Raw genomic sequence first — 27,439 nt, 5'->3', positions numbered from 1 at the left:
TGATTTGGCGCTATATAAATGAAGTTGAATTGAATTGAATTGAATTGTTGTCAACCACATTTGACCAGAATCCTTGGGGCACATATTCCCTCACCTGCACTTTCTCAAAAACATTAACAAAACCTTTGCTGTACCTGTAGCTGACAACATTTTGTCTGCTCCACCAATCAGCTGATGGTTACTGTGTAATTAGCTACTGTACTACTGCTTCCCGTTTACAGATACTGATAGCTAAATATACACCTTGAATGTCATGCTCATCTGTATCTTGGTATTTTCTTGAAGTTGAGATATTCAGGGATCTGACATAAACTTACTAAACTGCTTCATGTTTTGCAACAAAAGCTTCACAGTCAAGTTTTGTTGTTTGCTTAAAGGCATGACATGCTTAAAGGTTCCCCATATTTCACAAACACACAGAGAAAGAAAGGGAATGGAGGCAGGTAGACCTTTATTAGCACCTTCAGCGGGGCTTTAATGTGACATTTATCTGTCGCTCTCGCCCTTCATTACTTCCATCAGTAAAGGTCAGGCTCGTGTATGTGGGCCCTCTCAGGTGTTTGTGCCCCTTTCTCTGTTCAAACATCTGCTACCCAGAATCATTGGGGCATATTACTTCATTACTAATGATTATCCTGTTCACAGAAGCCAGATCTTTGCATTTACTTTTTAGAAAAAAAGAAAGAAAGAAAAGGTGGGAAACTTCTTTCACAATGTTGCCAACGAAAAAAAAAGAATCAATCCTGTTGGGTGTTGGAGGTGGGGAGTTGACGGTGGCACAACTTCCTGTCTGTCTCTGCATCCCTGTGCATTGAGAAATAACTGAGCGCAGTGAAAGGCGAGCGTTCATTGAAAGACCTTGACTGGCGCTGCTCAAGCCTGGAGGCTGAGTGGTGAATGAGCTGCACCGACGATCAGCGCAGAGAAGAAGAAAACACAAGACAGGAAGGAGAGGAGACGGAAAGTAAAGATAAACAGCGAGAGCTGCGCGCTGCCTTAGGTTATTCGCTTTTAGTGAATAACTTGAATGCATCGAGGGGGAGCCGAACCCACCGAGGGGTGTAGCTGCGGCGCTTCTGGTGCGCCTCCGCGCTGTTAGATGGTTTGTGCGTGTGGAGAGCTGAGCTGAATGAGTTAGCGTGTGCGCGCGCGTGTATGTGTGCGTGAGAGAGAGAGGTGGTCGAAGATCAGTCGGAGTGGCCAACAAGTCAGAAGGATGCTGGACGGCAATGTCTGCAGAAAGAGAGGATGAGATTTGTCGAAAGGCGCTGGAACTGCTTTCCGACTTGTGCTCCAAAGGAGAGGTGCAGGACGACAACTGCCTGGATTTCATTTACTACTTCAGGGACCTGGCCAGGCCGCGGTTGACGGACTCAGGTCAGCTTTTACCGTCTTTTTGTGGTATAAAGTACGCAGAAGTTTTAAAAGCTGATGACCAACTATAGTGGTTTAACTTGACGATTTGATTTATTTATAAACTCCAGGTGACAATTAAACCTTTTATTTTCAAATGCACGGAGCAGACTTAAACACTTAAACACGCAAGCGTTTTTATTTACAGTAGAAGATGTGAGAGAAACTCAACTAGAAGAAAAATAGGGTTGTTTTAAAATTTCTAACCAGGGTTTAAAGAGAAATGGGGCAGAAATGGGGCAGTCGGGCTTCATGCATTAAAAGTGTGTGCACATTCAAAGACGGATTTCTTTTTCACTTTATTTCTAAAAAAAAAAACATTCTTCACACGTCACTGTTTTCTCCATTCACCGCCCTGAAAACTCAAAACACTTGGTCCCAGCATAATAAAACAATGTTTTGCATTTGTGAGAGTGTTGGTTTGGTTTCAACCTTGAAGAGGCAAAGAAAGAAAGGAAAGAGAAAGAGGAGAGAGAGAAAGCCCCACCCAATATTCCCCAGTGCTCTGATCACTTTGCAGACATGGCTGTAACATAACACAGGAAGAACAGTTACCTAAGCCAGCCTGTCCTTTAGACTTCTTAGAAATGCAGAAGTTGGGTTTTTTGTGCTACCAGTCAAAACAAATGTTCCAGGAGTTTGAAAAATTAATAATAAGTACCAATGCATTTTGTGTGGCTCTGATTCCAGTCATAGGCATGTGGATATAGATATGGATAGCAAAGATGTTTACAGTGATTTCTGAAGACATGCTAATTTAGACCTTTGCCATTGTGCACACAATTTGTAATGTACATAATGAGTAACTGGATTAGACAAGTATATAGATATTTGTGATCACAATTTTCTTCTCATAATGCATAGTAGCAAAGTGAAAAGATATAATAAATATCTAAATATGTGTAAATTAAATCTTTTTCTCCTGAAATTAAAATCTGGTATTGCTTCTTATTGCACCTGATTCTGAGGAAGAACATAAAGCATCTGTTAGATAAGAATAGTTGACTGTTATAGTAGTAGTCTTTGTTCAAATGTTTTTGATACATTTTTTACTATATATTTTTGGATTTGCATCACTTCCTGTCATAAGTACAAATATATTTCTTGCCTGCATTATAGACTTTCTAATAAACATTCTCTTTCTATCTATATTTCTTTTATTTTTGCATTATTAACCTATTGACCTATTTTCTATTACATTTTTTTCTATTTTATTTGAAGTAATAGTATTCCTTTCTCCCTTGGTTTAACATTAACTTCAACTTTCAATGTTTAGTTCAGAATGAAAGCCATTTTGCCTAAATGATATGATTCAATGCTATAAATAATAAGGAAATCAATATCATGGATTTCATTTGGCAACAAGTGGCCACAATAGAGTCAATAGATACAGTTGATATATATAGGTTGTTATTTCATGCCCAATATTCTTAAGGTGCTTCTATTTCAACACATGTATTAGCTCAGTATGATCTGTTGACACCAACAGAGGAATAAGATAAAGTGTGCATTTTTATTTGTTCAATTTTTTTCATGGAGCGTGTGTGTGTGTGTGTTTGTATATTATTTAGCAGCTGGGACTGGCTAGCTGCCTTTAAACATGTTATAATCCATCATTAAACATGTATGATGAAGAGGAAGTTCAAGCTACCAGATTGGTTCCCTGAGGAGCTTTGACCCACTTCTTCCTCTATTAGCCTGTTCTAAATGCACACACATACTGTACACACGCGCACAACAAACAGCTATCCTGCCTCTGAGCTGAGTGGGAGCCCGGGGTAGCAGTGCCGCTCCGTTATATGCAAAGGTTTGAGAGTTTCACACTACTGCAACAATTCTGATACATAATTGACACAGCGAGACAACTGGTTACACAAGTGTTTAAGTTCTGCTAAGGTACAAATAGTGCCACTCTATCCTGAACTAAATGTTTTTGCCTCCTTATCTTTGCTGTTGCCTTCTTTCTAAAAGAACCCTGACATACTGTATCACCAATAAAACCATGCTCTTTACACCATGACACTGTCACAAAGGCAAACATTGTCCCTGTCAGATTAGCAGATTAAGGCCATTCATCAGAATTCGGGCAAAATGACAATTTTGACATAGGAGCCGATTCACCAAGGCTCCACAGTCTAGCCTTGGTCATGACATTGACTGATGTGTTTGTTCATTGTTCATACTTGTGACTTTGGTGAAGATCAGATCACAGTTCATGACCATGTTATGCAGCTTGCTCACCCACCTTTACTTGCCTCTCTATGCTCCTCCTGCATGTCTACTTTGGAATACATTGTCTTTTTCTAACTGAACTTTTGTGAACTTACCATATGTGGGTACTAGACTGTTGAAAAATGCTCCAAACCGCTTCTTATCAAATAAACAGACGGAGGGGATATGTTATGTTTTGTAGATGTGCCGTGTCCTCCATTTTCCATACATGAACATGTGATAGATTCAGGTCAATGCTTGGACAAAAATATACAAACCAATTTCTTTATTTAGGCTTCTGTTTAAGTAAATGATTGAAAGGACTGTGAAATTTTCTCTAATTTCAATTAAAATTTCTACAGGTGTGTGCTACGTTCCTTCAGTATCTACACAAAAACATGTATTTATAGGACCAAACATTGACATGATGTGTCAATTTGAATAAATCTAAAGGGATAAAATGTGTTGTTGTACCAATTACACAAATCTGCATATATTTTTCTTGCAATTTCACAGTTTGAATGGACATTATTCCAGTCCTTACAGTATGTATAGCAACAAAATACAGTGTCACTCCTGCACTCTTGCTCCTCTAACTTAAAAATATCATTTGAGGTAAAATATATATTATAGGTCCGTGCATGAAGTGCATTTCATTATTCATTTGTAAAATGAAAATTGAATAACGTCTTTTTATGCTGTGTTTCGTTTCCGTAAGTCGGTAAAACACATTTGCGATATACTGATTTACTCATTCTTCTTTTCTCCACTTTCAAAACGAAATAAAAAAAGGGAAACCGGTGACGGGGCCAGTCGCCAGACTTTCACAATAAAACGCCCAAGAGCATTTGAAGCGCAACATCCACAAATATTTGTAGCTCTTGAAGGATTGCGGTCGTGTTTTGACACACAATGAGACCCACATTGTTAACATTAATCAACGTAAAAATTATTTATTTGGCCCGTCTCGGTGCTGACAACTGTCGATTACGGTACGACACATGGCATTTGCTAAAGGAATGACAGGTCAGTCAGCTCGCCACTGTCGGGTCACTTACAGAATCACCTGCCAAAAAAGCTAAGTTTTCGGGGCATCCTGCTTCATTAGGAGTGCAACGATATCATGACCTTGTCGACACCTGATGAGGAAGAATTTAGTGCATCTGCGGTGTTCCGGTGATTTTTTAATTTATGGTGAGACTGAAATCGCGTTCTCCTGCTTGGCCGGTTGATGCTCTTATGCCCAGGAAGACTCTCTAATGCTGTGCCAATCTTTGCAAGTATTCTAAACAGTGATTTTTTACAATTTATTGTGGCTGTTTAGTTATGCTCCATCATTGGACTTCCTGTCTCAGAGCCTGCTTTACCTGCGGGAGAATAACAGCCATTCAACCTGCCTCACAATAACTGAACTCATTGTGAGCCATGACTACCCTAATGTGCATGGCATCATCTTTAGGAGGCAGATTCTGTGGCAAAGTGTGTGTTTAGATGATCTGTCACGCAACATCAAGGTGTTACTGTATGTACAGAGAAGATGAGTGCCTGCAGAGGATCTTTTTATTTTCCACCACCTACCGTCGGTATTGGTTTAGTAGTCATTATACCTTGCATTGAACATCTTTCTTGCAGGTGACAGATGAATCAGAAACAACAGTGCATCCTGGAACACTGCGGGTTCACCTCTTGTAATGCAGTCCCAAATCATAGCTTTGCATGCTTTTGTTTTTCTGGGGTGTGGAAGGGATTTTGACCAAAAGAGGACATTCGTGTCAATGATGACAGGTCATAGGACTGCATTACAAGAGGTGAACAGACCACACTGTACAGGATGGCTGATGACACCACAGAGTCATAAAAAGTCCTCAGGAGTGTCCCCTTCACTCCAAACGGCCTCAGCCTTCTTAGTAGGTAGAGTCTGCTCTGACCCTTCCTGTATAGTGTGTCTGTGTTGTTAGTCCAGTCTAGTTTGTTGTTAAGATGAACACCCAGGTACTTATAACAGTCCACTCTCTGGATGTTCATTCCCTGAATGTTTCATTAGAGGGGGGTGTAGACTGACATCTGCGGTCCACCACCATCTCCTTGGTCTCCCCTGCATTGATTAGAAGGTAGATCTGCTGACACCAGTCTACAAAGTTCTGTGTCAGCTCTCTGTACTCAGCGTTATCATCGTCAGTGATAAGTCCAACAATTGCAGAGTCGTCTGAGAACTTCTGCAGAACACAGCCAGATGAGTTTTGTCTGAAGTCTGCAGTGTAGAGGGTGAAGAGGAAGGGGGCCAGGACAGTCCCCTGGAGGGCTTCCACACTGCAGGTCAGAGTGTCCGACACGCGGTCCCAGCCCCTCACAAACTGGGGACGGTTTCCAGTATCCACTCTGTCAGGCAACTGTCCACGCCAGCTGACTCCAATTTGTCCCTTAAGAGAGCTGGCTGTATGGTATTAAAGGCACTGGAGAAGTCGTAGATCAGAATCATCACAGTGCTGCTGGGCTTCTCCAGGTGGGCCAGGGAACGATGGAGCAGGAAGATGATGGCATCCTCTACTCTGATGCCAGGCTGGTAGGCAAACTGCAGCGGATCCATTGCTGAGCTCACAATGCAGCGCAGTTGATGTAGAACCTGTCTCTCAAGTATGATGACTACTAAACCAATACCAAAGGTAGGTGGTGCAAAATAAAAAGATCCTCTGCAGGCACTCATCTGCTCTGTACATACAGTAACACCTTGATGTTGCGTGACGGATCATCTGATCACACACACTTTGCCACAGAATCTGCCTCACAGAGATGATGCGATGCACATTAGGGTAGTCATAGCTCACAATGAGTTCAGTTATTGTGAGGCAGGTTAAATGGCTGTTATTCTCCCGCAGGTAAAGCAGGCTCTGAGACAGGAAGTCCAATGATGAAGTATGTCTAAACAGCCACAATAAATTGTAATAAATCACTATTTAGAATACTAGCAAAGATCGGCACAACATTGGAGAGTCTTCCTGGGCATAAGAGTGTCAGGGCTCACCGCGAGCAGACAGGGATGAAGGACCCAAACGCACAGCTCAGAAGACAGGATCAGGAATGAACAGGGTTTATTTAACATAAACCAAGAACGGCAGGCAAAACAGAAGTCGGGCAGGCAATTGTCAAAAACCGAGGGTCATAATATCCAGGCAGAAGTACAGGCAGGGACAAGGCAAAGCACAGTCAGAGCAGGCACGAGTCAAAAAAACAGAAAACTTACTTGGACACGGATGGTGGGTTTGACAAACTGGGCACATGACGAACAACTAACTGACAGAGAACAAAGGGATGTGCAGGTGCTTAAATGCAGGGAGGTGATTAACGATGGGACACAGCTGGTGATAAGATACAAGCAAAAAAAGTCAACTAAGCATGACAGGACAGAACCGGAAGTGCATGAAAATAAAACAGGAAGTAAACACATGACTAAGTGAACCAAACTGAAGCAGACAGGAACCAAGACCGGGAACAACAAAATAAAACAGGAAATGACACATAACAACCCAGAAGACACAGGAACAGCCCGGTTCATGACAAAGAGCATCAATCGGCACAGCGGGAGGAAGCGATTTCAGTCTTACCATAAATTGAAAAATCACCGGAACACCGCAGATGCAATAAATCCTTCTTCATCAGGTGTCGACAAGGTCGTGATATCGCTGCAGTCCTTATGAAGCAGGATGCTCCGAAAACTTAGCTTTGTTGGCAGGTGATTCTGTAAGTGATCCCGACAGTGGCGAGCTGACTGACCTGTCATTTCTTTAGCAAACGCTATGTGTCGTAACGTAATCGAATGTTGTCAGCACCGAGACGGGCTAAATAAATAATTGTTACGTTGATTAATGTTAACAATGTGGGTCTCATTGTGTATCAAAACAATATCAAATATTTGTCGATGTTGCGCTTCAAATGCTCTTGGGCATTTTATTGTGAAAGTCCGGCGACTGGCCCCGTCCCCAGTTTCCCTTTTTCTTATTTTGTTTTGAAAGTGGAGAAAAGGAGAATGAGTAAATCAGTATATCGCAAATGTGTTTTACCGACTTACGGAAATGAAACACAGCATAAAAAGACGTTATTCAATTTTCATTTTACACATGAATAATGAATTGCACTTCATGCATGAACCATTATATTGATATATATTGGAGCACTAGAGACTTGCCTCACTCACTCAACCCGTTTCTATTAGTCCTTGTAAGGGTTGACAGCATGCTGGTTAAATGGGTGAAACACCCTAAAGGGGTTGAGATTTATCAAATGATGCTAATCTTATTAGTGTTATTCAGCCATTTAGCACAGTTGTTAATTGAAATGTGTTATTATTTAAGCACTGTGGCTACAGCCCAAAGAAGAAGGGCTAAAATCAGCTTCTAGATAGAAACAGAAAAATCCCCTCCACTATGTCAACTCTGGTAGTGGTTTAATGACTTTTAAAGACCAGACATCATCTTCCTCTGAATGGAACATGATGACTTTGTGATTACGTGATAATCATGGGATCAGTGTTCTCTGAGAAAGTTATAAAACATAAAAGCATGTTCAGTGGTTTTCATGAGAGATTGATTTAATGTTGGGGAAAACAGGTTAGGTTTCATTACACTCCTGACTGCATTTTCAGGGAATTGTTGCCGGGCAACATAACATTATTACATATTTGGATTAGACAGATTTGAGGCTCTGGTGATTTTCTTGATTGAACCCAATAAAACTAATGACTCTCTTCTCTCCTCTCCTCTCCTCTCCTCTCCTCTCCTCTCCTCTCCATTTCGAAATGAATAAAACAGCATAAAGTATTCTTAAACGACCCTAGTTGCCTTGGCTAAATTTTGTGTTTCCACTGGATTTACTGTTTCTTTCTGTTTCCTCTGTTTCTGTTTTTTCCTACTCTTCATGAAGAGGCTGAGGACTGGAACACTCAGTATTAATGGAGGGAGGGACAGGGAGAGGCGGGCCATGGTTTTTCAGCTAATCATGGCCAAAAGCATAGATGTGCTCTTTTTACAAGAGACACACAGCACAACTGAAAATGAAACAGATTGGGCAGCTGAGTGGAAAGGGCAGGTTTTCCTGAGACATGGCTCCAACCTAAGTGCAGGGGTGGCTGTCCTTTTTTCTCCATTTGTAAAATTAACAGAGGTGGGAGTACGTGAGGTTGAGTCTGGCAGGGTTCAGGTAGTTGGAGGCTAAAATTAGAGGGTTATCTTTTAGGTTTATCAATGTTTACTTACAAAATTCCTGTTCACGCAGGTTGGAACAGTTTCAGAAACTGTGTGACACCCTTAAGCTGCTAGATGGCAGTTCTATAGTCATTTTAGGGGGCGATTGGAACTGTACCACACACCCTCAGATGGATAGGAATACAGGGGAACCACATTTGCTATCAGCCTCCCTGTTGTTGGAGGTAATGACTGAAGCAGACATGGTGGACGCCTGGAGGGTTTTTACCACAGATGTTAAGCAGAACACATGGGTCAGGGTTACTGAAGGGAGTGTTAGGGCAGCTAGGTTAGTTAGGATTTATATAGATAAGACGTACTGTTATGTACTGACTGCATGCACAATATCACCGGTGGGGTTTTTGGACCACCAGTTTATGACAACAGACCTGTCGCTGGTTGCACAACGTCAGTGATGTCCTTATTGGCAGTTTAAAGCTCCCTGATCATACAGCTTTTCACTCTAAAGAATATTGGACTTTAATGTCTCAGTAAGGTCTCTGTAAATTTTCATTCCATAAAACTCTTTAGATCGTCCACACTGCCCCTGTCAATATGTTGTTTTCACTCCCCATCAGCAAACGCTGTGTTTTCTGGGCGTGTCGCAAGCTCCATGGATACGAGCCACCGCACGGTTAGGATACTATAGGTGGCAGTAGTGCGACGTTGAGAATACAATCCACCGCAATCCTCCACAGAAGAAGAAGACCCGCTACAGGACTGCACGACGTTAGCCAGCCAGCTGGTTCGTAGCGTAGTAGAACCATACGTCTACGATCCCGAATCTGACCCTGAAGCTGAAGAGGAGGCTGTTGAAGTCGCCACATTTCGGCTGATGCAAGATGTGTCTCATTGGTAATGTCGCATTTACTTCAATTTAATTGATTTATGTAATTTGCAAAGTGACTAGCGGTTGCTAATGCGTATGCTAAATGGCGTGTGCAGCTTCAATATTCACAACACGACTTACCTGGAAAACTCTCGTTAATAGATAACACTACTTTAGCTCACGTTATACAAATAAATAAGTTTGAGAGCATAGCTGAAATAATATAAATACATTTTACATTTACACATTTCACTGTTTTGTCTTACTTGTGCTGCTGCTCTGACATAATTTTATTTAAAAATGTGCATTACTATTTAGAGCAATCACTGCATGACCTACCTGGGAACAAAAAGCATTGGTTCAAATTATATATTGACCTAACATATTTTTACTGCTTTTAATTATGTTTTTTGTCATTCTTGTTAAATCTGACAGTAATATGTCTCTGTATCTGAAGTTGTTACAGGTATCTAATCTACAGAGGCTAGTGAGCTGGTGCTGAGGATTCCTAGGGTGAAGAATCTGAGTTGCCATCTCTTCATGCTTGGGTTGTAGATGAAGGCAGAGTTTCCTGATGGATAAAACACTAAAACACTCATTGTATGATGGATGTAAACCACCTGTGGAATAACTCCTTTACCATTTGAGTAAAAATGTGTTTTTTGTGAGTGCAATACTCAAAGAATTTTTTTATTTTTTATTTATATATAATTTATATGCTTTTTATTTATGGCCGCTTCAACTTTATAGCTTACCATATTAGAGAAAAAACATGTAATTTCAATACTATGATTTCCTGAATAAAAGTGTTTTCCCTTCAGAAACAGAGTTCAGTGAAATACATAATAGTTAAAGCCAACTTTATTGTAAACCAAAAAAATGCACCACTACTCCAAAGCTAGAACAAACTGTTACCTTCACACTCCAATGTGCAATGTATAGGTTACTGAGTTAATTAAGAAGTCTGGGGGTTTGAGGACAGAAGCTTTTGCAGGGCCTTGCAGACGAAATGCATGAAAGTAGGGTAAACAGGGAGATGTGATGATCCTTGTTCTCATCACTATTTGGAAGACTGAGCGGAAGCAGTCCTCTACCAGATGGAAGCTGTGGCTGTCCTCACCATCGCCTCATCAAAACAAAAAGGTACTGCAATCAGAATTGTAGATTAGTGAAATGTTCATTATTATGTAGGTCAAAACCTTCTCTAATGTAAGAACACACAATACCAGAAAAAAAATTAAACCACACAAGAGGACAGGCCTGTCTGTGCTAAAACAACAGATAAACAGTTGTTACAATTCAAATATAAAATCTAAACAGTATATACCAATTAAAATCTTCTATTGCCTATCTTACTGTTGGTACATACAAACTTACATACCTTCACTCCTGAGCTGGGCAGCAGATGTCCGTGTACCAACAGTCTGCAGTGATTTCTGTTTCACAGCCTCCTTGCATGTAGGTAACTGGGATGTGGCTCCCTACAGTATAGAAAAGACTGTTACATTTACTGTAAATTGTATTGGTCCTACAAATATAATGGCTATGGTACAAGCTGTAGGTTACTGACCAGATAAGCAGCAGTTATTGTAGAGATGTGACTAATTAGCAACTAAGCTTGCAACACAACCGTAATCATTCCAACTAATCATGTTAGAATTTGATAGAACAATGACATAACCCCAAATCACAAGTTGATTTAGGCTCTGACACAGGACGGGGTAATAACAAACACAACCGCGTTCATCTGCAGGTTCTTTTTGTAGCGATCGACCAGCTGTAGCTCTAAAGTGCAAAGGCCCAAAGACATGCTAACGGCTAACGCAACACAAACAGGAGCGGCAGCACGTCAACAGGACAAAAGCTCGATCCACCGCTTCCTGCCTGTCGCCGATCGAAGGCCCATCGCTATTAGCTGTTCCCCACACAGGTGTGTGATTGCACCAACTCAGAGTAGCACATTTGAAAGGGACAAAGGCTCGGTTGACTCACTGTAGCCGTTAGCGACGCTAGCGATTAGCTTGTCTCACACGTGGGTTACTGCATTTTAAACAGACCCAACTAACATATTTAGATATCACAAGTATCAAGCACAAACTTACTACAGCGAGCTAGATCCACCGCTTCCTGCCTGTCGCCGCTGGAAGGGCGATAACGATCAGCTGTTCCCCGCAGGTGTATGAGGTTACAGAAAAAGGACAGACGCTAGACCCACCGCTCCCTGCCTGTAGCCGCTCGATGCCGTTAGCCATTAGCTTTTCTCCACACAGGTGTGTGGCTGCAGGAGCCCACATGAGCACATTTGAAGGGGACAAAGGCTCGGTCGACTGGCTGTAGCCGTTAGCATAGCTAGCTAGTAACTTGCCCCACACATAGGTTACTACATTTAAACGGACAAACTAACATTTTAAAACATTATAAATATCAAGCATGTACTTACTGCAGTGAGTGGATGACGGACTGTAGGAATAGATCCTTTTTTTTCATGCCGTGCTCGTCTGTTCACGGTGAGTGAGAGGGGGGAAATGGCGGAAGTCCAGTTTTGGTTCGGGATCATTGTGGGGGTGGTGGTTCAGGATTTGCAGGGAGAACTTCCGACCAAGGTGACGACAACTGGGACACGGCCTCAGAGTAGGTCGTGGTCTGTTTTCATTGGGTGAGAAAATTTACGTTTTCAAAATGTGAAAAAAGCAAGAAATGCATTTCTACCGTGCTCAGTGTGTGTATATGTGACCCATAGAGTCATAGGAACGCTCCAAAATGTCTAAAAAGTGGATTTTGCATGATATGAGCCCTTTAATCTTAAGTTAGTACATGATGAAGACTTTTGTGAAACTTTTGCTGAGTTTTGGAGTCAGTGGAAGCTGAGGAGGGGAATTCTGAGAATCTGGGCCTCTGGTGGGGGGTTGGGAAGTCTCAGATCAAAACCTTTTGTGAACAATATATGATGCATACCTCAAATCTAGAAAGAAACTACATAAAAACGTTGGAGAAAGAGATAAGGGTGCTGGAGAATGAGTTAATAGGTGGGGTGAGAGAAAACAGCAAAACATTGAAGACCACAAAGTACCTATTAGGCCATTTTATGCATGAGAAAGCTAAGAGTTAAAAGCTTTAATTAGAAATAGAATTTTAACTGTTAGAGATATGGATGCCTCGACAGCTTTTTTCTTTAATCTTGAGAAGAAAGTGCGGGAGGAAAATGTGATGAAACATCTAAAACTACAGAATGGATCTATAACTATGGCCTGCCATGATGAGAAGAATTGCAATTGACTTCTACACGGAGCTCTTTGGTGCAGACAGGACTGTGCAAAGGCGCTCCAGGAGGGGTTGCCAAAACTGAAAGAGAGCCAGTCTTCCCTGCTGGAGCAATCTCATTGGATGAGATGGCGTGCAGTGCAACAGCTAGGCAGTGGTCGATAAGCGGGGATAGATGGTCTCCCTGCGGAGTTCTTCAAGTGCTTTTGTGATGTTTCGGGAAAAAACTTGGTTGAAGTCTTTGCAGTCTGCATGGATTCGGGGAGGTTGCCGAGCAGTTGTACAAGGGCCATAGTGACACTTCTGCCCAAAAAAGGAGACCGTGGGCTGTTAAAAACTGGAGACCAGTGTCACTGTTTCTGTTACGAACTTGCCCGGTCGGTTCCGTACCGGCTGGGTTTGACAGGGAACCTACTAAATACTCCCCCCGCCGGTTCGGAACCGACGGGTGGAGTTCGTAACAGAAACAGTGACACTGGTCTCCAGTTTTTCAACAGCCCTTGACGGAACCCTGAGACAGGAGAGGAGATGCGGTGGAGAGGAACAATGACAGCACCCGTTCCGAGCAGGGAAAACTACGGCTCTCACGGAGCCGGGAGGAGAAGGCGCTCACACTGAGCGGAGGGTTCAGGCACCACGGCCGACGTGCCTCTGGCACCGCGCGGACATGCCACGCTAATAAAACACAGAGAATCCCTCACACAGACACCTGGCCGCAACCGGCAGACCAGGTCGCAGGGAAACACAGGAGAGAGGGGAGACCCCAAATGCACGACCCAAACACCGAAGCATATACAATACATATATATTGTATTTAAATACAACAAAAACCTCACTGCACAGCAGCATCTAGTTCTAACACAAAGGAAGGAAACTAAAAATCACTGCAGTGCAGGTAACGTCTAACTAAGGATACTAACACGCTCCATTCACTATGGGCTAAACCTAAACATGTACACAATACATAACACAGGACAACTAAAACCAAAAACACAGCACTGTCTAACAGGCTAAACAAAACACGCTCCGTAACACGGGCAAAATCCTAAACATGAAACATAAAACACAAGACACTCAAACCTTACGTGGTGACAGGACATGAAATGAAAACAAAGGCACTCCACTCCTTAAACTCTCCTCTCTTTAAACGTAACTTGGTAGCATCCAGCTACAACCGCGTACACACCAACGGTGTCTTAACACAAGGACATCCCTTAAATACTAACAAAACAGGTGGGTCAACTAATTAAACAGAAAATGTAAACACAACACAGACCCACACCAAAAGCCCCAGGAGCGCCTCTAGCGGCGCAGAGGCAGAATGTCACAGTTACTGTATGTACTGATTATAAAATATTTGCCAAATGCCTTGCAAACAGACTAAAAGAGTGTGTTGGGTCGAATGTGCATAAGAGCCAATCATATTGCGTACCCAATCGGACTATGGATAATAACTAATGGACAATTTATTTTTACTGCGTGATATTATTGACCTGTCTAAAGTGAATGAATTGGATGTGGGTGTTCTTTCACTAGATCAGGAGAAGGCTTTTGACAGAGTCAAAAGTTTGCCAGTGGGTTTGCATACGGTTCGCGTAGGGTGCAAGGATGCGAGGCTGCAGCACATTCAGTCGCTAAGGAGGCAGGCATTGATGTACCTGAGTGATCCGGGACAAACTTTAAATGACTTGTTCAAAGTTAAGTATGAAGGTGCTTTTTACACTTTGTACGCAAGCTCAGGAAGCATGAAGTGTTTTGAATGTAGAGATGTGAGCGACAGGCGGCGGGTAGTAGCGGCGACGGTGGCCCTGAAGCGCCAAAACAGGCGGCTGCGGGCACCGAGGACACAGGTCAGACAACGCAAGTAAATATGGAACAAGGCAAGGAAAATGACAACCGATCTTGTTGACTCACGGTGCCGACACAATGGCAAAATCTAATGTTTTTCGAGGTGATGACACAGGGATCCACATTGCAGACGTACAGTAGGTGAATCGGTTGGCAGGGCGGAGACTGAGGACAATCAGATGGCTGATGACAATACATTGTCACAGTTTTATGACATAGTGTCGCAGGAAATCCCACAGTCTTATACTCTTAAAAGAAATAAACGATTTTCTTGATGAGACATACGGAAGACAGTCTGTGGACATAACAGATTTCTTTACAAATGTTGATGGGTTTATAAACTCTGCTATGAAATTAATGAGGAAAGCTTGCTATGATGAACTGAGTAAGCAAAAGAGGTTTCGCTTGAAGAAATATTGACTAAGCTGAGGAAGGAGAAGAAGGGGAAATCCACTTAGACTGCTCCACTCAGGTCTAATGGTTGCAGTTTGTCTGATAGATTTCCATCTTTTGATAGGTCTTATTGTTCTTTTTCTTTACTGCTTTCCTTTGTCTTTAGCCTTCATGGAGAGGTGAGGATGGGCACCCTTAATATTAATGGAGGGAGGGACAGGGAAAAGCGGGCAGCTGTTTTCAAACTTTGTCGGATGAAAAAACTAGATGTGCTTTTCTCACAGGAGACACACAGTTCTCCTGAAAATGAAGTGGACTGGGGCATGGATTGGGATGGTCAATTCTTTTTAAGTCATGGCACTAATCTCAGTGCTGGAGTGGCAGTCCTGTTTTCGCCATGCCTTAGTTTGTCTGAAGTTTCAGTTGATGAAGTAGAGTTTTTTTGAAGATGTTTGGAGAAAACTCAATCCAGGGGTCAGACAGTATACATGGGTGAAGGCTACCGAAGGTAGGGTCACTGCTGCCAGGCTGGATAGATTTTATTTGAATAAAGTAAACCAAAACCGGTTGATGGAGGCCAATATCTCACCAGTGGGGTTCTCTGATCATCATTTATTGGTAATTGTTTTTTTCTCTGCAAGTGCCACGCCAACAATGCCCCTGTTGCCAGTTTAATTTGAAGCTAGTGCAGGATAAAACCTTTTGCAAGGCTTTCTCTGACTTTTGGAGTTACTGGAGGCTGAGAATAGGGGACTTTGACAACCTGGCTCTATGGTGGGAAGTTGGGAAGACACAAATAAGGATTTTTTGTCAACAATATGTGAGTCACAGAGTAGGTGCAGAAAAAAATCTCATAAGGAAGTTAGAAGCAGACATATGGGTACTAGAGGAAGACCTTATTGGTGGTACTAGAGGTGACAACAAAGACTTAGCCAATAGGAGAGGATCATTAAGCATGTTTTTGCATGCAAAAGCTAAAGGAGCCCTAATTAGAAATAGGTTTTCTATGATTAATGAAATAGATGCCCAGCTTCTTCTTCAAGTTGGAGAGGAAAGTCCGGGAGGGCAATGTGATGATGCACCTGAGACGACCAGACAGGACTATAACTGCGGAACCTGCAGCGACGAGAAGCATAGCCATAGACTTCTACGCTGATCTTTTTAGTGCTGAGGGCTCTAACCCGGACTGTGTCAAGGAAATCCTGGAGGAGCTGCCCCATTTGGAGGAAGCATGTTCGGCTGCTCTGGATTTGGATATCTCATATGACGAGATGTGTGCAGCAGCTGGGCAGTGGTCGTCCTGCCGGGATCGATGGACTGTGCTGGGGAAGGACATGTTTCAGCTCCTTGGATTCTGGGGTATTGCTGCGCAATTCTACGACAGCTGTGCTGACTCTGTTACCGAAGAAAGGAGACCTTGGGTTACTGAGGAACTGGAGACCAGTGTCGTTACTCTGTACGGATTACAAGATAGTTGCTAAATGTCTCTCGAATTTAATGAAAAAACACATTTGTGTGACACTGTCGTGCACCGTTGCCAAACATACTGTATCCCAAAACGCACAATTATGGACAATTTATTTTTGCTTCGGGATATCATTGATCTTTCCACTGTGCAGGAATTAAATGTTGGGATTTTATCACTTGACCAACAAAAAGCGTTCCATAGAGTCGATCGTTTATATCTTTTTAATGTGCTGGATGCTTTTGGTTTTGGGAAGCGTTTCACGTCTTGGGTTAGGACACTTTATTGTGAAGCTTCTGTACTGTTAAAAGTGTGGGGTAGACTGAGTCGGCCAGTCCCAGTGCAGAGAGGTATCAGGCAGGGATGCCCAATGTCTGGCTTGCTCTATGCTTTGGCCATTGAACCTCTTTTACATCATCTTAGGCAAGGCCTCATGGGACTTGGTATCCCAGGGATGGTTTCACAGAAGGCTTCTGTATCAGCATATGCTGATGACATTACAGTTTTTATAACAGGGCAAAATGATGTGGCTGTTCTTCAGCACAAACTAGCTCTCTATGAGGGAGCCTCATCTGCTAAGGTGAATCAGCCGGTGCTGCCAGCAGGGCTGCAGTGGAACATGGAGGGAATGAAGTGCCTGGGAGTGTTTTTGGGCAGTGGTGACTTTCGGGATAAGAACTGGGAGGGGCTGATTGAGAAGGTCGATGCCCGATTGTCTAGATGGACCTGGATCCGCCCCCAACTGTCTTATAGGGGGAGGGTCCTGGTGGTTAATGACCTCATCGCTTCTATGCTCTGGCTTCGTTTTACCGTGGATGAGCCTCCAGATGCTTTGGTGAGGGAGGTTCAAAAAAGACTCACTGGACTCGCGCTGCTGTGCTGTATTTGCCTCTAGCAGAAGTGGGACAAGGACTCATCGACGTGAGAAGCCGCTTGATCGCCTTCTGGCTGCAGAGTGCCCAACATCTGCTTTATCATAAGGCACAGGTGTGGGCAGAAACTGTGGCAGTGCTCCTCCGCAGGGTGATGAACTTGGGGTATGATAAGCACCTGTTTTTACTAGATCTGAATAGTATGGACATTTCACGGACCTCATCTTTTTATCAGTCTGTTCTGCGTGCATGGAGCACTGTATTAGCAGTGAACAGGGACTGTTCCTGCTTTTATGGGAGTGTCTTGGAGGAACCTCTCCTCTTCAATCCCTTGGTGCAGTGCAAAAGTTTTTCATCTGCTAGCATGCGAGGGTTGCTGATAAGTGCTGGGCTGACAAGGATGGCACGGTTAACATCAGCAGGGAGCTGGAAATCTCCCGCCACACTGACGAAACTGGGATCAAGTCAGTGCGGTTTTTAGAGAGACTGATTGAGGAAGTGAGGGCAGGTCTTCCTGGGCCTTTCAGAGAGGCCTTAGGAGTAACATTAGTTGGGGACCAGCCGGCCTTTATGGTGCCTGCTTTCCCCTCGTGGGACATTTGAACTGCTGTGGAGGAGCAGGGAGAAGAGGATGGAGCCCTGCTATCATTGAAGACACCAGAACTAACAGACTTTGCATCAACGCCAAGAAAAGATTTTTACCTGGTGACTATTAAGGTACTTAACAAACCCCTCCCTAGATGGTGTGCCAGAGTCGAAGTGGTCCCCAAGGGGCAGTTGGAGATCCCTATATAAGCCTCCTGTAAAGAAGCGTACTGCAGATCTACAGTGGAGGATTATACATGGGGCCGTGGCTACAAACAGACATGTGGCACGTTTTGATAGGAGGGTGAACAGGGAGTGTCCATTTTGCATGGCTCAGGAGGACCTGCAGCATCTTTGGTTCGGTTGTCCTAGACTGAGGCCTCTACTCTCTGCTGCAGTAGGTTGTGGGAATTGAGCAGGTCCTGGATAATAAAGGTTTTATCTTTGGACCTGTTTACAGCGCATCACAAGGTAAACACACATGCTTGGTCAACTTTCTCATTGGTCAGGCGAAGATGAGTATTTGGCTCACAAGGAGAAATAAAATGAAAGGAACTGGTTGTATCGATGCTGAGCTCCTGTTCAGGAAGTTGGTGGCGGCACGTGTGAAGGTCAAATTTGGTTATTATAAACTAGTGTCAGACCTCGAGAGCTGAGTTGTGGTTAGGGGGCATAAAGGAGTTTTGTATTCAGTGTTTCAAGACCTTCTTGTTCTGAATTTCTGACTAAGTGAATTTATTTGTTTTATCATTATTACTGCTGTATTTGTTGTTGCTTTTATTTATGGTTTTTGGTTGTTTTGTTTTTGTAAATATTTTTCTGTGAATTAAACGTTCCTGTTAAAGGTCAAAAAGTTCTCTTCTCTTCTCTTCCTGTAAGTTGTGGGAGGGTAAGTGATAACAGTTGTGATCTTTGGGATTGTTATAAAAACTGTGAGTTTGGGGTAAAAGGAGCATGACCTGCATAGTACACCATGGCAACACCAGACACAAACAACACACATCAGTGCTAGGACAACTGACCAGCAACCAAGAGACTCCTAGACTCCAAACTCAATCCTCCATTTAGGTGTATCAATTCATGACAATGACAGGGTGAATGATTACACTTACTGTTGGATTGGCTAGGCTGAAAAGTAATACTTACAGTAGTGGCCACTAGCTGCAGTACTATTCTACTGTGGTTGCTGTAAGTGCCCAGATTACGTGAATAGTTAAGATGATATAATAGCAAAAGTGTAGCGCAGTCTTCAGTCACATTTGACCACAAATGAATCCTCCATAAACACTGTAATTCAGCAGAAAAGAAATCTGATTTGTGGTTATCTAATATAAGTCGTCTGATTTAGATGATGTGCATGAATTAGGATTTGTACTAACCCTTCAGAGTTATGTTATACACTTTACACTTCCTACTTTGTGCATCTTTACACAAGCTCAACTACAATAATCCTACCACAGACTTATTATAACCTCCCTTAACCTTTTTTTTACTCATAATTGTCCACTTCCTTTAGTGAAGAGTGAGCTTACTAATTATTGGAGCTCCTGAATTCAATTAACTACTACCAGATATACAGAGTTTAAGCCTTGCTGCCTTGATTGCACCCAGTAAGAGGACTTGAAAAGCAGATGCACCCTGTGTTTTTTAGAAAATACTCCAACAAAGGTAACTGAATGATGCCACAGGGTGGTCCAGGCTGCTTCGCTTCATTTTAAGAACCAGACTTAGCAAAAAAAGAGGGACAGTCCTTTAGTATTTTTTTGACCATTTTAATAAAGGAATACAATTGCATTGGATGCAAGTAAGGTTAATATATGCTGTCCTGTAATATCTTTAGGTTTCTGTTGGTCAATGTATTAAAAATGTATTAATTGTTTGGTACACCAAGTAGGGCTTCACTATTGCTCTCACAGAGCTGTCACTGGGCGGAGTGATACGACACTACGGCCCACAGCTACGACTTCCTCGGTGCCTAAAAACACTTGGTTTAACACTAAACATGTATGCTCACCTGGCCGCATCTGCTGATCTGATAAATCAGGCTGTCAGAAAACTGAACTCATTTCCAACATGTCCCCTCCTCCCATTTCTTGCACCCTGCTCTGCTGAACAAAACAACACACACTACCTCATTCAGCACTGGACTGCATCTTAATGCCATTGACAATGCCATGGCCACTTTAACTTGTCTACACTGTCTATTTTGTACTAAAGGTCTTCTTCCTCTTTTCATATTTCTAATATATTTTTTGCTTCTATTTTTAGTAGTCCACCTCTGTTGTCCTGTTTCTGTTTAGGGTGAGGTTTGGCACTGTTTTCTGTGGTCTCAGGGTAACATAATTTCCATACGCTGTATGTCCAAAACTTATTTTTGTTACAAGCAGGGGTCAAACTGGACCTGAACAGTATTCTAAATCACGTTCCCTGAGCGGGTAGACAGGCTACAATGGCCTACAAACTGAACTGGGAGGGAGGACCCAAATGCACGACCCACAGACAGGACTGACAATAAATGATTTAATAAATAAAACATACAGACAGAGGAATATACAAACTAAGGATGCTGCATATGCAGGATAGGCCAGAAATAAACCCTGCAAACTAACACAGGTAACAGAGGTAACTAAAGATCACTGCAGAGCAGGAATCTAAATGAACATCCTAGAAACACAAAACATGCAAACTGTATCTGAGATCAAAACCTAAATAGCGCAAAACTAACAGAAGTACTCACTGGTCAACTGAAGATCACTGCTGAGCAGGAAACTAAATTAACCATACTAGGAACACCAAACATGCAAACAACAGTACTGTACCTAACACAATCGGTGAACAAACACACAAATCTGGACCGAGACCACGATGACACGGTAACATGTAATGCACCAAATCACAAGGACAACACAAAGACTAGAAAAACCTTGATCAGGGACAGGACTGGACCACAAGACAAAAACGACATCTAACAACAACCTCCATGTAACACCTATAGACAACAAGGGATAACAAACCAACAAAGATTGTACTCAAACCAGAAACTTAAATACTCACTTAAACAGGTGACTCTAATTAACCTAATACCAGGACATGACACGACAGGAAATGAAAGAACAAAGAATCAGCCAAGAGGGCCTTTATTCAACATGACCCCAGAGTGCCCTCTGGCGGCACGGAAGTTGACTCGCAACAATTTTAGAAATTTACATTAAGGTTGACTTTGACTTACTTGACGTAACATTTGGCGGATTTCTCATTTTGCTGTAGCCTGACTGTCAGCTACATCCACAACAGTGTTGCAGAGCCGTACCTTGATGGAGACTGTCAGTGGAGATTCTTAGTCATCCAGGTGGAATTGTCTGAAGGTTGAGTCATGTCAACTGTATTTCTTCTTTTCAGTAGAAATGTTTCACCACCAATTCAGGTGGCTTTTTCAGGTTAAAGGAAGTTGGCTGAAGTCCACACATTTATCCTTCAGTAAGGTTTTCCATTCCCACCTGTAACAATGGGCTGGGAGACAAATTGTGTCTGAGGTCTCCTCCTCTATTGAGGGAGGGCACGTTAATTTCCCTCACCCCTCCCTTGGACTACATATGGCGGCAATTTAGGAACAGAAATTTATAGGAAAACCACCCACATAGACCTGTTGTTGACTCCCACTACACCCACTACAACACAAACTTGAAGTCAACAGGACCCTGAATCACAGAGCAGTGAACATCCCCACTTCCATTGAAACCAGGAGGAAGGAGGGCAGACATCTAAAGACAGCCCTTAAAACCTGCGGCTCCCCTAGATGGGCCTTCAACAAGGCAGCATCACAGTCTAGAAGAAGGACGACAGCACAGCCTGAGACCCAGGATGAGTGGTGTTTCAGAAAAGCTGAAAAGGATTTTTGGGAACTACTGCATACCTGTTTATTTCAAACCCACTAATACACAAACTTAAGAAAATCAACAGTTTATGCAGTGAAGAGTGATCAGATTTGTGCGTCGCTGAAACCAAACAGCCACTACACAGAAGGATGGCTCAGCACAGATAAAACAACACATCAGGCCAAGTTTCAGTGGTGGATCCCCATCTGAATGAAAAGGGCCACTTGTTTGAAGATAACAAACTTCATAATCTGGACAGAGAGGACAAGTTGTTTAAGAGATGTTGCCCTTTTATCTATTCCAAAGAAGATCAAGACCTCTTCACAAGTCCAACGGAAAGGACAAACCCAACAACTCTGTTACGATGGAGGAGGAGCTGGGGAGTTCACACCTATTCACCACCAACCCATTGTCCTTATAACAAGCTTATTGTTACAGGTGGGATGGAAAAACCTTACTGAAGGATACATGTGTAGCCTTTAGCCCATTTCCTCAGTGTCAGGCACGCAGTGTGGTGTAGGACCCAAGTGCACAGTGCGGACAATGCCTGGAGCTCAAAGGTTTTAATATGGCTCGTGGTCAGGCAGGCAAAGGTTAGTACACAAATAGGCAGGAATGAAGGCAGCAGTACAGACAAGAGTCAGGCAAAAAGGGTGGTCAATCTCCAGGCTAAGGTCATACACACTAGGCAGAGTTCAAAACCAGAATCGAGGAAGCAGGCAAGGCAAGGTCAAAAAGCAAGCACTAGAACAGGAAGGACTTACTGTAGTAGACAATGACGCTGGAGACCTTTTGACTATTCCACCTGGATAACATATTGATGGAGACTATTGTGTTGCCGTAGCAGGTTTAAACAAAACTGTGAAGAATGTGACACTTTACAGTGAAGGAGTGTTGATGATGAATAAATTAAACTTACTTTTAATTAATGTTTTTATCTCTCTCTCCCATTCATTCTTTAATCCCTTATTGACATGCACTTAAGAAATCTGCTCATACAACAAAAGCAGCTAATAAAAAATCTGATTTCTCCTCATCCAGGCTTAAATAGGGAGCTTGATTATTAGCAGATTTTGACTGTCTAGTCAGAAGAAACCCCTTTTCTTATCTTTTGGCAAAGCTAACTGGCAGTGCTGTGAGAGAGGCAAGCAGAGACAAACACAACAGTCCATTTCACTTTTTTTAACGAGTTACTGTTGCATTCTACATTAATATTAAGGGGTTCACTGTTGTCTAGGCTAGAAGTAGAATAGCAAATGCATGGATATGTTTTCAGCATTACTTTAAGAAAGGACCCAATACAGCATCGAAAGGCAGAAGAAGGTGGTTCTAGGGATTCTAATTCCTTTCATGTATGTTCAATATTTTTTGAACGATAACTTCAAGGCTCCTGACATTGGGCTGGAGCTAGCAATAGAATTTAATGCTGCTTCCAAAACAAAGGTTATTTCAGCAGGATAATGCCTCCTGCAACACGGCAATAATGATTCAGGAAGGGTTTGAGGCGTGAACTTGGTTTCCAAATTCTCCAGATCTCAGTCCAAAGGAGCATCTGTGGAATAGATGCATTCAGTATTATTATATTTATTGATGTATCTAAGCTTTGTGCTGTACACAATAACTACATTAACAGTGCTACATAGAACTGGTTTTATTTGACACATGAACTCAGATTGAATCATCATTTTATTTTTCAAAATGCCTCTGTTTTAATATTTGTTTTTAATTGCATATACAGTAAGATATATATGTATATGTATATGTATATAAGAACAACCCCAGGTTTATTTTGAGCACTATAGGCTGGCTGAAAGTAGGATGTTCATTGAAGTTAACTGCTTCAGTCTTAGCATCAATGCCTTCATGGATGCCTTTAGAAATAAAATCAGAACTATTAGCTACTTGTTTGTAAGACCTTCTTGACTGTCTCCCCAACATAGAACTTCAATCATTGATTTTTCAAAGCCCTCAACATGTCTTATGGGCCCCATTCTGACTAGACTATTGAGAAATGTGTTAAAATTGCTATATTCAAACTTTTACTAAAATAAACCAATTCATGAATCTGTGTTTTAGCTCATTACAGACTGATACCCATTCAGCCCAAAATCTGTTGCAGGACAATTATTTGACCATCTGTGGTGGAAAGATTTCCATTTACTGTAGGTTTTAGAATACATTATAGACCAGCAACAGCACTGGTGAAAGCAGCAATCATCAACAATCCTATCTTAATTTCAGACCATGGTCACATTTCTCAACTCAATCATTAGGAGATAATACCCAGCAATAATTGACCAGCTACATGAAACAAACCAATTACCCAAATTCTAAAGGGTGTTAAAATATTTTGAGAATGCTGTGCTTTTGGTTTTTCACAAGCAAGCCTTGTATTGTGGGCAAAGTTGTTTCCATAGCTCCAGCTCACTGCAGCCTCCAGCAGCAGTCTATACTGTAAGACTGCATCACAATGGCAAACTTTGAGTTTTGATCGCATCAAACATATTCAATTAATAAAGTATCTAATGCATTGTAACCTACACTGTTATCATGGATGTCTGTCTTAAAGTGTGATTAACTTTATTTTCAATTAATTTCACAGACTGTATCTAAAGAATAGTGATGCACACTGCCAAAAAAAGTTGCCACCACAAAAACAGGTCACACGCTTATATTTTGTTGGATCACCTTTAGCTTTGAGTACGGCACACATTCGCTGTGGCATTGTTTAGATAAGCTTCTTCTATGTCACAAGATTCATTTCCACCCAGTGTTGGATAAATTTTGCATTGATGATAGAGTCTGGCCCCTGCCCAATGCCTTCTCCGGCACATCGCAATGATTCTCACTGGGATAAAGGTCTGGTCTGAACCACTCTTTCACAATTTGAGCCGATGAATCTTGGCATTGCCATCTTGGAATATGCCCATGCCATCAGAGAAAATAAAATCCATTGATGGAATAATCATGGTCATTCAGTATGTCCAAGTGGTCAGCTGACTTTATTCTTAGAGCACATACTGTTGCTGAACCTACAGTACACCTGATCAACTGTAGCAACCGTCCGGGCAGTGTCTGATTTATTAGGAAGAAGGCTTCATACAGAAAACAGTTCTGCTGTGAACATACTGTAAGCGCCAATAAGGCATTTTTAGGACTTCTGTTTCTCTGTAAAGCTTTATTCAAAATTCAACAATCAGGCAAAGTTCACTTTACAGAATTTTGCAGAATTTGCAGTTAATTATTAGTCATCAACACTGTTTTTCAGATTAAAATTTAAAAGGTTAAAACCTGGAATTAAACCTGGTTTGTTGGTATACAGTAGCAGTTGAGCACATAAACGATAGGGCTATATGAAAAGTGTTGGACAATCATCCATTCATTGAAATTCCACATAACACAATTCTGTGAGAGGGCATGAGGATATTGATTTAACAAGGAAACTTTATGCATAATATTTTGGTTTTACCATTCAGCAATTAGGTGTGTACACAACCAACAACCTACTGTACAGCCTCCTATAGGTCATTATAATGGAAGACATCATACACTCGACACATTGTCTCAGCAAATACAAAAAGACCAAAAGACAAGGCAGAGCATGGCACTTATAAGTGCTACCGCTGTATAGAAGTGTAGTATTAAACTGGACTGAATTTCAATATAATTTAGTGATTTTTTCATTTTCCTCACTAATTTGAAGATGGTTGGGATCGCTTGTGAAAAATGTTTTTTTTCTAATAAAAAACATTCTAAACATCCAGTGAATACAGCTCTCTGAAATTATGATAAGTCCAGTGGCTTCCAATCAGTAGTGATTAGTTTTTATTTCTGAAGGCTGTCTTCTGAAATTCAATTAGTGCTGCTACATTGCAATGCCTCTGAATCACGGTAATGTCTTGCTATCTCTATTTGGTTTTATATATGGACAATTTAAAAGAGGTATAGTATTAGTATTTTTTTAATGATGCCTGCAGTGAACAAATGTAATACGTTTCCCTTCTCATTTCCCATTTTGAGCAAACACAGGCTGTCCTCCCCAGAGAGCCAGGATTCTTTCTGCCAGCACTTTTCACTGGCAAAGCTGTGTTCACTGTTCACTAAGTGTCTCTTTCCTCCATTTGTAGATGTATCAGTGAGCCTGTTGTCCCTGCTGGTGACCACCTGTGGTCTCGTTCTCTTCAGCGTTTCCCTGTTTGTCTCATGGAAGTTGTGCTGGGTACCACTAAGTGGCCGTTTTCTCCCAGATGTTCTCAAGGGGGCGCACTTTCTGGGAGGAGACCAACAGCCTGTCCTCACTGAGGTAAGAAAGTACAGTGAGCTATGTGTAGTTTAAAATAAATATTTACAGCTTATACACTATAAATTATCAGCCTGATTCCTTAACATTTTAAGGTGCTTCCATTTGAACATCTTCAAACTAATGTGCAAATGTGTTCATTTAATAAAATCCAGTGTTATGCAGAGGTCAACAGCGTTAGCATTATTTTCAAATAATGTAATAGAGTGTGTAATAGAGAGATAGAATGTAATGTAAAAGAGATCTTAAATCGACTCTGCAAACCCATAGTCCACACATACTGTACAAGGAGTTACAAGGTAACCTATAGTTATAGTAAAAGAAACCTGACATGCACACATGACTTATGTGTTCATTTGTTTGGTGTGAAGTAACAACCAATGGCAGCTCTGTATTGATAGAAACCAACAACCAGGGGTTAAAACTTATGTGATGCAATAAGAGTAAGTGTGGAAGAAAGATACGGTTTGTTTCGTTTTTTAAAAACCATCTTATTATTTGTAGGGTCTTTAATAAGATGAAAGCTTATCAAGGGAATAATGGACCAAAACAGACCAGTCCAGAGGTGTTGAGGTTTCAGGCTGTGCATTTTAACTCTCTGATGTTGTAATGAGAAAACCTTTTTTCAAAATTTCAACAAACGGCAGGTTAAGCAGCCAATTCTGGCATAAAAAAAACAAAAACAAAAAAAGAACAAAATTTCTGAATGACGCTGGAGACCTGAAGTGAAGTAAACATTGTTGGTTTTTCTTACGCAGGTGGACGGGGAGGAAAGGGAGTACAGCGAGGATGGATGCATGAAGGAGCCTTCAGGACCAACATCAGCTGTGGCTATCCCAGAGTCTGCTCTAAAGATAAGTCACACGTCACCCGACATCCCACTGGAGACGCAGGCCAAGGTGGAGAAAAACCATGCCCACACTCTGGGCAGAGATCGAGTCCAGAGACAGATTACTGAGCCAACCTCATCTGTACGGTCAGTACATATTTACTATTATTGAACAAACAAGACTAAACAAAAAAAAATTGGACAAAATTGTCAATTGAAAATCTGTATGAAAATACATTTTCATCCACCATCACAGTAGCAACTGGTTTACAGGACAGTTAAACAATTTACTAATGTAAAATAGTATATGATAATATATGA

General features: G+C 41.9%; 1 protein-coding gene and 1 long non-coding RNA gene across 3 annotated transcripts in view; one reads left to right on the top strand and one right to left on the bottom strand.

Annotated features, from left to right (window-relative positions):
• Window positions 1–637: 637 nt before the first annotated feature.
• Window positions 638–27,439, top strand: part of syt9b (synaptotagmin IXb) — a 58,001-nt gene continuing 31,199 nt past the window's right edge. Inside the window, exons 1-3 of one of the 2 annotated variants that reach the window (XM_029153601.3) lie at window positions 638–1,377; window positions 26,117–26,292; window positions 27,048–27,265. In XM_029153601.3, coding sequence (XP_029009434.1) covers window positions 1,230–1,377; window positions 26,117–26,292; window positions 27,048–27,265 — 542 coding nt within the window. In that variant the 5' untranslated portion in view covers window positions 638–1,229. The remainder of the gene's footprint in view (window positions 1,378–26,116; window positions 26,293–27,047; window positions 27,266–27,439) is intronic. The other variant, XM_029153602.3, reaches the window with a different exon arrangement.
• Window positions 10,534–12,167, bottom strand: LOC129604226 (uncharacterized). Its single transcript, XR_008694926.1, has 2 exons — window positions 11,072–12,167; window positions 10,534–10,836 (listed from the first exon to the last, which is right to left on the bottom strand). It is a non-coding gene; the product is annotated as an uncharacterized LOC129604226 (long non-coding RNA).

The sequence above is a fragment of the Betta splendens genome, chromosome 6 (assembly GCF_900634795.4).
Source record: "Betta splendens chromosome 6, fBetSpl5.4, whole genome shotgun sequence".
In the NCBI taxonomy this organism is placed as follows: Eukaryota; Metazoa; Chordata; class Actinopteri; order Anabantiformes; family Osphronemidae; genus Betta; species Betta splendens.
The sequence above is the reverse complement of the archived record's forward strand: the minus strand, read 5'-3'. Positions and strand labels throughout refer to the sequence as shown.